Source organism: Anas platyrhynchos, chromosome 1 (genome assembly GCF_047663525.1).
Source record: "Anas platyrhynchos isolate ZD024472 breed Pekin duck chromosome 1, IASCAAS_PekinDuck_T2T, whole genome shotgun sequence".
NCBI lineage: Eukaryota > Metazoa > Chordata > Aves > Anseriformes > Anatidae > Anas > Anas platyrhynchos.
In genome coordinates this window covers 26,531,956-26,544,224 of record NC_092587.1, presented here as the reverse complement: position 1 = coordinate 26,544,224, position 12,269 = coordinate 26,531,956, and the positions used below count along the sequence as shown (strand labels likewise).

General features: G+C 38.7%; 1 protein-coding gene across 4 annotated transcripts in view; it reads left to right on the top strand.

Annotated features, from left to right (window-relative positions):
- MET (MET proto-oncogene, receptor tyrosine kinase) overlaps positions 1-12,269 on the top strand; it is a 158,090-nt gene that overhangs the window by 91,819 nt on the left and 54,002 nt on the right. For all 4 annotated transcript variants that reach the window (XM_038173479.2, XM_027457674.3, XM_027457666.3 and 1 more), the window contains one exon: positions 9,511-9,702. In XM_038173479.2, coding sequence (XP_038029407.1) covers positions 9,511-9,702 — 192 coding nt within the window. The remainder of the gene's footprint in view (positions 1-9,510; positions 9,703-12,269) is intronic.

Below are 12,269 nucleotides of genomic sequence, written 5' to 3'. Positions count from 1 at the left end.
TCTCTCTGATTAGGAAGGGCTGATGTGGCTTATTTGGATAATCTCACAGCATGGAGGAAATGTGTTTTTATACTTCAAGTAGAATTTGCCTGAATATTTTCCCTCAAAGTCAGGCACCAGGATCCCTCTGGTTGGTTGTCATTTATTCCTCTGGAAATGTTATATCAAATGGCATACAGCACTCTGCCTGGGCATGGAGCCTGCTCCCATCCGTACAGATTTTGTGCAAGCTTCTCAGTGGGTTCTGACATCTCAGGCAGATAAATGAAGAGCAAGTTGGTGATGAACGATGTTCTCTAACATCCTTTAAAACAGGCTTAAATCTTAGTACTGAAGTGATGGGCTGCATCCACATTTCTGTTCTGTACTCACTGCCTGTCTACAGAAAGCCCAGGAAACACCCCAAGGGTGTCCATTGTGTCCTGTAGGACACAGGGTGCCAGGCACCACCCTGAGTCCCTCCAGCATTAGGTACACAGCCATCTATCTACTTAGCCTTGCAAGGCCTGCAAATATCACAGCCTGAAGGGTCACAGGAACAGTCTGAGCTCCTGCTAAGCTGTAATGAAAGAAGCGGTATGGGTGTGTGCATGGGTATGATATGAGCTTTCGCTGTCATTAAGGTTAGCTCAGGCTGGGCCAGATTCATCAGAGGCATAAACTGTGAAGGTGAAGGGCTGTTCTGTCCCTGAGACCAACCAGGGACACCATCACAAGGAAGTTCCCAAGAAAAAATCATGACAAAGAAAAAGGCAGGTGAGGGACCTTCTCTGGAAAGTACCATGCTGCCCTGAGCTGTAGGTGTCTTTGCAGATTCTTCCAAGCCCTGGCAGCAATGGGGTTTGAGAGCTGACCTGTTAGTCTGAGTGTTGCAAAAGCTACAGGTTTCCTTCCCCTGATCTCCTGTTAAGGAGCTGTCTCTGTTTGCCTCCCAGTGTTTCTGCTTGGTATTTTATCATCTTCTCGATGAAAGCTGGATTTCTCTGTGAAAAAGTAGTACCCGTTAACCTACCATTTTCTGCAAAGGGCACTGCTTTATCATCCAGAGTTACTAATAATGTTCCATTTCCAGAGTTTTTAATCAAATTCTTCCACTGAAGGCAGGGTTCCCTGGTTATTACTGTGGGAGAGTGACTGCTGTGTTTCTCTGGAATCGCACACAATCATTTCAAGCAGAAAGCGATTTTTATTTTTTCACATGGATGTTTGGATTCTCTGGTCATGTGTTTTTTATTTCTCAGAGTTTTCTGAAGCCCTTTAATTTACTCTAAAGGTTAGAATTGGACAGAGAATAATTTTCTCATCCCGTGTAACTTTGAAAAAATTTGAAACACTTTGCAACCCCACAAGAAGAGGTCTCTAAAAAGTAGACTAGCAGGTGTGCAGCATTAAGGACACTCACTAGAGATGTAAAGTTCAGCTCTAAGTCTGTTTTCCTGGGTGTGAAGCAAATTCTAGTTCTCCTTTGCCCCAGTCTAAGTTCTTTGTGACATCTGATGGATGTTCTGTAATGGGACTGTATCAGCCCTGCCTGAGAGAGCTGCTTGGGTTTCTGTGGATGCAAATCCATGTCCCAGAGAAAGAGAAGCTGATGCTGCAGTGCATTGCATGCAGATCTACTGACTCCTGGATTCATCCCACCTGGCTTTGGAAGCTAGCTGAGACATCTATATTAGGAATGAATTTCCCTCAGCTTCTGCTGCCAAATGATGAAGGGGCATATCCAGAGGGCACCCATCTCAGATACTATGCTGTCGTAAGAGTCTAACAAGCTTCCAGCTTTCCATTTCTGTCTGTCTATGAACAACACTTTTTTATCCTGTCTGCAGTTAGGATGAAAATCCTGACAAAGCAGACATCTGCCTTTCAGCTCCCTCAGCACCAACCTTACCTCAGCATTTCTCTGCTCACAGTTTGATCTGACTCAGGACCCCACATCACCTTCACTATTGCTCACTAAAGCAACAGTGAGCAATTAGTATCCAGGAGACTGCTGTGTTACGCGGACTTTCTAGGTGGTATGTGGGTTTCTGAACTCAGACAGATTTTGCATCAGAATGGAATTACTCCTGATTTCCATAGACACAAGTAAAACCAGAGTCAAATCCCATACTGAATAATAATAATAAAAAAAATACTGCTAATGAAGAAAAAACATTGTGCAAATGGTTCAGAAAGCAAGTGCAGGTCACAAAGAAATATTACTTGCCCTGGATATGCAGTAGGTGAATACAATGAACCATTAGAGGAAGAATGATCTTGGGGAAAGTGATAATGAGAGCTTCATTTTCTCAAGGAAGATGTGACTCTGCTTTAATGTTCTGACTGTGGGAATTAGGGCAAACCGCATGATTTTCTCCTACTTTCTGGACTCCTTTCTATCCCAGGAGTCTCTCGTACCACTGTTTTGGCTAGATGTGCAGTTGTTGTGCAATGTTATCTTGGAATAAAAGTCTCCATGCTCAAAATTATCTTAGGATCGCTGGTCTACATGGAATTCACAGTTTTTCCATTTCATCACAGCTTCCATATAAATAAGGACTTCTGTGAAAAATGCACCTGATGCACTATATCAGTGTACAGAAAAACTGTTCATATTGACAGCTCTTATACCTTGTTGTATTTCTTCAAAATCTGTAATGATTCAACACCTCTCCTTTGATAATCTGTATGCTGAGTTAAATGTTAAATTAATATAAGGGAAATAAGCAAAATGCAAAGATTACTCAGGTCCATTTTATCTGCTGAATCAATAGGATTGACTTAGTGCTAATGCACTAACCAGATTATGAAAACTTATGCAGCACTGTTCAATGACAAAAGCAAATAACTCTTTGAATGATCTTGACAATAGAACATGTAATCATCTTAATTTGTATTAACTAATTACATTTAACATGGATGTCTTTTTACCTTATTACCTTAAGTGGAGCATCACTACAGTAACCATCTCCCCCCCCATTTGAGCACTGAAGTAGATCAAAGCAACAAGTATAGGAGATAGTGGAATGATACTATGTAAGATGCATCAATAGAGTTGTTAAAAACATATTTTTTTTTTTCTGGGAGTCATAAACTTTTATATGATCTTTCCATTGACTTTAGTGAATTCTAGATCAAGTCCTGGAAGCTGAAAGTGTAGCTGAAAGATCTTTCAGTAATTCCCTTTAAATTTCTCCTTATTTTGCAACAAGTATTATTTTGAAGGGTTGGTTTCCTTTGTAACTTAGATTATCTGCAGGCAATGGCAACACATAGTAGTGGCCACTGTATAATTAAGGTTGACTGAAAGTTGTTTCCATTTTAAAGTATTGTTTCCAGTTGCTTTTTCTTCACGTCTCTTACTTTGCAATTGAGATTTGAAGGTTTATTCTCAGAAAGGGAACATACCTCTCCTGTATTTTATAAAAATAAAAAAATGAATTGCTTTCAAATACATGAGGAATAATGGGAAGAAGAGGAAGGAAGAGGGAAACAATTCTTTGTTTAAAATAAAAAGAGGAAAAAACTCTTTTCCCATTTAAAGCAAAGCTTCAGTGCCCCAGCAGAAGTTCTTAGAAACAGGAGAAACCAGTCCCCTGCCTCAGATGTGTTCAGTTCTCAGTGAACACTGGACTGAGTTCACAGTACCTACAGTCTAGGTTTGTGTTTCAGACATCATGAAGAAATCAGAAACACAATAGGTCTGCTTTGTGGGAATTGTTTAGTGTAGAAATGTGTGTCCCTTTGGCAAAATTGGCCCACTCCATGCTTTATTGTTTTACCCCTCCTTAGTATTACAAAAAGTGCTTGGTAATGATGTCTGTTGATATTTTGCAAAAATCTGTTTTAAAAGTCGCATTGCATTTTCATGCATTTGGGTTTTCTCTTGTGATTTGACTTCTGAGTAATTTCTGGAATCCAGGTGGTTTTTTGATAGAATACGGCTTCAAAAAGGCAAGCTTACATCATATCGATACCTAATGCTGCCACTTCCACAGGAACATTATCTGTCTTTCTGTGCTGTGAGAGCAGCAGGTGGGCTATGCACAGCATATCTCCAGCATACTGTTCTAGTCTGGCTTCCCTACTGCAAATAATAGCTGATTTGTCCCCTTGGAATACCTCTTTCCAATGATATACTGAGCCCACCACCATAAATGTGTGCAATAGTTCAAAATGAAAGACCCAAGCTCTTCATTAGTAATATTGGATAAAGGAAATGAAGTGGGAGAATAAGAAGGTAATGTAATCTTGGTGCCAATAAAGAACACTGTTTTACATTTAGCCTGCTGTTGGACAGTACATACGGCTAGTACTGGCCATCCCTGTTTAGTTACGCATAGTTGCTTCTCTTGGAAATGCAGCAGCAAATTTTGGGAACTCATTCTGCCATTGTGCCGATCCAACAGATGACAAGTCTGGCTGTGGAACTGCAGTTGATCTTGTTGGCAAAAGCCAACACACTGCATCCAAAGAACTTCTGTTTCTCATGCTCCTCCATTCTGGCTGGTTTCACTCCTGCCTGTTGTACAGCACTGGAGTTCATTCACAAGAGATTCTTTTCTGCTCAGTTACTTCCAAAAAATAAGTGTGTCCATAATTTTTCATTGTGTGATCATTGATTGTGCCCATAACTATAATGAATTCAGATAGTCTGTGACAGTTATGTATAGTGAGAAAAACAAATGTGACTGTGGCTTTTTAGAATTGCTAGTGGTAAAATTGGGTCCATTTCATGAACTTTCCTTCTTTCAAATTGCAGAGAAAATATTCTTCCATGGGACTGGAGTAGAAAGCTACTTATATTTATCTCCTCTTCTCCCTTGTGCTTTATTCATTCTGACCAGCTAAGGCATGAAACTACAGGGGACAGGAGAAAGGAGTTTGTCCTTTTGCCAAGGGAACAGATATAAGAAGGCATGAGGTGAATAAAGTCCATAAATGGGCCAGAGGCCAGAAAGTTTGTCCTGGTTATTTTTCTCCTCACCTTGTCTTGGAGCTATAAGAATAAGGATTTTAGTAGTCTTCTCTAACTGAGCATAGAATGAAAGTGACTGGTATGTGACAGCTGGGAAGATTTATGAATTTATGAAATCCAAGGAGTAATTCCTTTCAGAGATAACAACAATAGGCAGGAGATCTTTATAATGTACTTCACATTTTTAAACTTGGCACTGAAAAAGAGATGGTACAGGGTCTAACTGCAGTATGATGCTGATCAAGTCACTCATCCCCTTCAGGCAATATCCTGGCTTCACTGACATTACTGGAGCCAAAATTTCACCTCTCGTATTTCACTTGAGAAGACAGAGTGATCAAATGCATTGCTTTCCTGAAGAGAAATAGTGCAAACTATCCAGGAAATTTGAACGCATTACAGAACAGCAAAACTTTATTGGCTAAAAATACTCAAGAAAATTGAGAGAGAAAAGTCTGATAAGGTCCTTCTGTCTTCCCTACAGTTACTCTTGCTGTTCAGAGTCTGTTATATAAGTTTTACATCATTATGTATTTGAATCCAGCAGGACACAGTCCTGAAAATTGCAGTTTATTTATCTTCACTCACTGACCTCCACAACAGGAGATAAGAAACTATTCAGGAGATTTCCTAAATGTCTTCCTACACTGTTTCCATTTTAAATCAGATTGGGAGCCAATTTGTTATGTAGAATCATCTATTCATTCCCACTACAGCAGTTATTCATTGAAAATGGACTTTTGCTATTTGCAGATATCAGACTCCGTCTCCTCCAGCTGTAGCACATTTCCACCATGTTATGCCATAGAAACGCTCAAAGGAGAAATGCTGTAGGCACTTCTGGGTGCCCATTTCTCTTGAGGGAGACTCCCAAGATCCATAGAAGAAAACAAAAGCTGATCATTAGGCATTTGATTCCTGACAGCTAACAAGTTAAAAGTCACATAAACTAACCATTAGGAAATAAGACTCCTACATATTCCCAATGTACTTGAATTATCCTTCATAACTGTAGCATTTTACAATTCACACTAGTAAATCTCGTTAATTTCAGCCTACTTCTTCAATTTGTCAAATTAAATTTTAATTTTAATGATGTCTTCCAAATTGTTTGCAAGACAGCATGAGATGCTCTGCAGTGATTAAGTCATTAATTTCTAGTTTATTCAAGACATTAAGCATCAGATCAAGACATAATATCACTATCTAATTGAGCACTGCACTTAAATAAGAAGAGAGGTTTTGGCCAGCTGTAGCAAGACAGGTCTGGAGGAATGCTTACTGAACTGTTTCTCCAAACAGCAGTCACTGCAAATATCAGAAAATCTCAGAAAAAAATCCCTGGTTAAACTTTTTTTTTTTTGGTCCCTGAGTCTATTCAGACCAGAGGACAGGAGACTAAATACTGACACTGACCTACCTGGGTATTTTTTTGAGATTTCCATTAGCAACTTTAAAACTTTAAGTTTTCCTCCCTGCTTTGCATGTTTAGTTTCAAATGTGCAACTCTGTCCAAAATAATATTTTTAAGTCCACTGAACATGAGGTGTAAATCATCAGTTAACCGCCAAGCAGCAACAGCCCTTGATAGCCCAGCTTGATGTCTAGGGGCTTCTTTGGTATGTTTGTCCTCCATGGACGGAGTCCAGGGAAAATTCCAAAACACCAAAACTTCCCCTATGAACTAATAAGGTGGTGTGTTATCTCCTACCTTCTGGATACAGAAAAAAGGCAGGGCTTTCCCGCACCTCTTTGCATTCCAGTGGCACACCTACACCAGTTTCACAAAGCCCTTGCTGTGAATCACACCCAACTGGCACCTCTCATCACACAAGAGAGGCAATATAGCCCAACCCACGCACTTACCAGTGCTCTAATCGTCCATTTCAATATTTGTGTGATTTGTCACCGCAACTTGGCGTAATATCCAGAGTGCATCATCTGACATCAGTTATTTTTCCACATTGACAGCCAAGAGGATACTTATGTGTACACTGAGAGAAAGAGAGAGGGAGGCAGAGATTCAATCTTCAAAGAGTTAATTTAAAGCAGCTTCTTTACTGAAGTTTTCTGTGTTATCAATCTTCCTTTAGTTTTCTAAGTAGCCTTTTAATCTCTGTATTTCTACTCAAAGATCAAAGCATTCGTATTTCTTGAACAGCTAACCTTATGTTATGGTTGATCCATGAAGCGCCAGGTTTTGTAAGAGAGCCATATGTGGAACACTCTGCAGGTCTTTGGGCAGATACCCAAAATTACGACATCTCTGAGGAAGGCTGAAATGACTTTGTGGCTGAAATGACTTCAGGAAAGCTAGGAAAGGTATCAGGGCAAACAGGAAAATGCAGCCATATTAAAAAAAAAAAAAAAAAAAAAAAAAAAAAAAAAGCTTGAACAGAGTTTCACAAGGAGCATCAGGATGCTCAAAATGTGTTAAGATAAGCACACAGGAGAAGGTACTTTTTTAGGTTTAGCACTGAAACATTCTCCCTAAAGTTGTTTGCTCATGGAAGGAAAGGAATTATAGCAAAGAGCAGAGGTCCCAAGCTGGGGGAGGGTAAACTCAGAAATCTGCCTTATTTCAAAAAGCATGAGAACTGTACATCTTTCTGCACTTGAACTATTCATACTCATTGTATGAGTAATCTTTGCACAGATGTTTCAAAAATATTTTTCAACTGGATAGGATATGACTGCAAAAGAATAAAGCTTTTCACTTGTTTGTTGGCCAAAACAAAGAAAAATTAAATTTGTCTCCTGTTGATGACTTAACCCAGTCAAGTACTGGGTTAAAAATATGTAAAGTTTATTCAGTGACTGTTCGGTGTGCCTAGTGCAAAGTTCCTAGGTCAGTTCCTACCATACGTTAACAGTTAATATCAAAACTAATAGAGCAAACACTTTAGCATGTAGGTGACCAAACCATTAAGTCACTTCTGTGTCAGATCTAATATGGAAGCCCTCTTTCTGTATCGTTAGGCTATGATTAGGCATAAAGATTTCAATTACACTTGTTTAGCCTTATACAGGATTTTACATAAATGATACAGTAAATTGACAGGACACCTGGAGAGAAAAGCTGTCACAACTGCTGGCAGCAACTTCCAAGGATCATAAGAAACTTCACCTGCCAGTGCTATTGCTGGGCACAGTTCAGAAACACAACAATTTGACAGCAAAGGACGGAGCTATTACGTTAAACAGTTTGCTAGTAGCATTTCCAATGCCCTGGGGTTTTTCCAGAATTCAACAGAGTTAAGCCAGCAAGAAATCCTTGATTCATCATTTTCTTTCTAATAGTACTCTAAGTAGCAGAAGGAAAACCACCCAAATCAAGAAAATATAAAAATAAAATTTTACTTGTCTCTAACTGCATGATCCAGGCCTATTGACTTTAGTAGAAAGACTCTGACTGTCTTTAAAAGGCTTAATTCAAGCTTTTAAAAGGATTTTTTAAACATGTTTGTAACAACAACAAATCAATAAGAAAAAAAAAGTAGGAAAAACCTAGCTCTGTATTGATTTCAACAGAGGGGACTGTCCTAAGATCCTTTATAATCCTCCTACATGTTTATTCATAAAGGATGCTACAGTGGGAACACACTAGATGACTTCCAAATTTAAACTGGTTAGAGATCCTTTAGGGGGTTCCTGGTTATTATCTGTACAATTTCACCAAAACAGATGATGTAGTATCAATAGTAATGGAATTTTCAGTTAATAGATTACTATTGAATTATCAGAACTGAAGGTTATATTCTTCTCTAGAGATATCTTAAAGTGTATTGTTCAAGAATTTTTCTGATGAAAATTAAAAACCTGTATTCTCTATTACCAAACTGAAAGAGAAAATCCTGCAAAAACAGCAACTACTACAGTGCACTTGAGACATAGTGATTGGACGAAATAGCACATAAGCAATAAATGATCAATATAACAGCCTAAGTAATTACAAAAAGCTGGCTTCACTATATACAATCAGAAACATATTTTTCCTGCTTTATTTCCTTCTCTTTCTTCACCTTTTTCTCCACCTTTTTCTGCGTATCACTGAAAAAAAATGTAGGGAAAAAAAAAAAAAGAGAACAGAAAAAGAATGCTGGAAAATCTTATTTTAATGAAAAAAAAAGAAAGTGAAAATGCAAAGTTTTTAGAGAATCGTTTTCTAGGAATCACTGTTTTAGAAGCAGGTAAGTCACTGATCAAGCTTTGCAATCAAAGAATTCTGAGACCCTTGGAGACGGAGCATTATGAAATTCACCTAGAGAAAGAAAACCTTGATATATATGCTTACACATATATCATCCGGTTAAATAAAGACCTTACAGTCTTTTTCCTTACAGAGGGAATAAAAAAGTTGAAAGAAGCATTCCCATAATGTTAAGAAGTCATTGCCTTCCTCAAAGAACATCATAACTGATGAAGCAATTAAGTTTGAAACATTTTAAAATACTTTTGGTCAAATGCATTTGTGCTAAATGACTTCACTCTGACAAAGATCTATTCCTACTCATAAAGACAGTACTCATCTGTACTTCATTTTCTAACAGGCTTTTTCAAGAAATGCTTCATACTGCAGAGCACAAGATGATGAATATCGCTTAGAAGTTACAACTCCTTTGCAGAGGGTTGACTTGTTCATGGGCCAGTTCAACAACGTCCTGTTAACTTCAATATCTGTCTTCACCAAAGGGAACCTTACCGTTGCTAATCTGGGAACTTCGGAGGGACGCTTCATGCAGGTAAATATCACCTTCATAGTAAAAAACACTGGAGTTAAACAGAATAGTGAAAAACAAGGAGCGGTATTATCAAGTTTAACGGGGTGTTAGAACATTCAAATTGTTGAGTAAAATAGAGCCTCTGGAACACAGACAAAGCATCTAATAGAACATTCAGCATTTTAAATGTTTCACATGGGCTTTGTGGTTTGGAGCAAAGGTTTTGGAGCAAAATCTGCCATATCTCCACTTTGGCTGGTTCAGTCCAGAGATCTTTTTTGGTCTGTACAAACTACATTTCTTTGAAAGGAATATAAACTGAATTTTTTGTCCTAGATACATATCAAGCATTCTCCAACCCCAGCTGGGGGCAAAAAGCTCTAAAGCAATGACTGATTCTCTGAACAGTTTCAGATGCATGCTTCATATGGTCAATTGATCTAGAAGATCAGATTATATCTAGTTTAAAGTAAAATGCCCAGACAGTTTACAGTGTACAAGAAAGAGCATTAGTTGTTTCTATATACTGATCCACTTCTATGGCAGCAAACTACTTGCTTCATACCCATGTGAGTTTACGACTCACAGCTGAATAATTGAGATTAACTGTTCTGTCACCTAGTTGCAAGTCTCTCTGAGTGCATCTCAGTTTTTAGGACTCGTTGTCTTCTCACTATTCTTTTGGACAGCAATTTTTCCTCTCTTAAACCAGGTTGTCCATAGTGAGTGGTAAATCACCCTCCTGAGAAGTCTGTCTCCCTCCACTGAGTACATAACTAATCTAGGCAGCTAGATTAACCTGCATACCTTCTTTTGTAGCTGAATAACAAAATAAATCTAACCCATACAGCCAGTCTTTTAAAAATTTGGCAGTCAAAAATAAGAAGACAAAATACTTTGAAAACAATGAGGGCTTCCTCTACTTACGCACCTTCTTTCAATCACTTTCAACCCACAATGACCACTTTGGAGAGCTTGTCTTCTCCAGCCACCACAGGGTCCAGCCTGGGTGTGTATCTCGGCCTGGATCCCACCTGCACCCAGGGATCTGTGTCCTTTTTACTCTGCCAGTATTATCCATCCTCTAGTGGACTTCCAAATGTATTGGCAGTCTTTGATGCTTTACAGAGTCTTTGCTCTGTAGGCCACAGTCATCAAATTTAGCAGTTGTCCCTCAACCATCATTAACTGACTCCTGATAAGAAGGCCATCATGTGCTGCTGTGCCCTTCCAGCTTTCCCACATCTGGTAACCCTCCATTAGAAACCACTTGGGCATGTACACCTTTTCATAAATTCTTGATGTAGCATGAGTCATCAGAGAATACTAAATAATATGCCTTCTCTTTTTTCTCACTCTTCCTCTCATTCTCAGTCCCTAACACATCCAGTGGGGTTACATACTGTCCCCAGTATTTGCTAATCCCCAATTGGCACCCTTTTTGGACAAAGGGTATCCAACATCCCCACTACTGCCTTCTGCACAGACTGGGTGCAGAACCTGCCCTGGGTTGCACAACCCATAGTGCTCCTGAAAAGAGGGGGGTCAAAGTAATTTAACATATAGGACAGGTGGAAAACAGGAGAAAATCAGAGAAAATTACATTTCTCCTTTCCCCCTAAAAGACAGGAATTTAACAAAATGTTCAGTGACAACCCTGCCAGTTTTACCTGAACTTGCTTTGACGACCTCGTTATCTTTAAGCTGCAGCTAGTCTTCAGCACAGGAAAGGCAAATGCTAAGAGCTACACGCTGAGCACAGGAGCAACCTACGCTCTGTTATTAAACATAGATACTGGTTCACACAGTGAACATGAGCAATTTGTTTAACCTTTCTGAAGCCATTTCCTTATCTAAAATATACAGTTAATAACAGCCACTGTCTTATTCACTGCACTTGTTTTGGGCTGCCATAAAGCTTTTAGGGAGCTGCGGTGGAAAGCACAAGGCAGCATTATTTTTATTTGTAACGTTCCTTAAATTATTCATTCAAGTCCTGCACTATACATCTCATTCAGACATTTACCCACTCATGGAACAATTAAAATATTTCCAGGACACATTTCCCATTCCAGGTTCAGTTACAGATCAAAAGAAAGGCTATTGTGTACACTTCATATTGCCATTAGCAGAAATATTCTCATAATTGAATTAGATTGGCTTGAGTTACAGAGGGAAGTTAGCATTGGGCTCATACTGTAATAAGTAGGAGCTCTTTCTTTGAGGATTTGGTGCAACCAGCAGGAGAATAAGCATACCAACTAGCTTTAATGACACTACCTCCAGATAAAATGTTTAGTGTTTTTTTTTTTTTTGCCTTTAAATGGTCTTGGAAGGAATACTATGTCTCTAGAATACAGAAGACATCACTTTTTCCAGAATTCAATGTACACTTACATTAAGTCTTTTTTTTTTTTTTTTTTTTTTACACTAATAGTTATCTAGGAAGTGCTTTCAAACATGTTCATTAGCAAATGTCCAACTAAAGCAGATTTGCAGTGTTTCTATGGAAATATAGCTATTAACTGCAATGAGATGGAGATCATTAAAAATTGAGCTATTAAACTAACATTACTGAAGTAAAATGG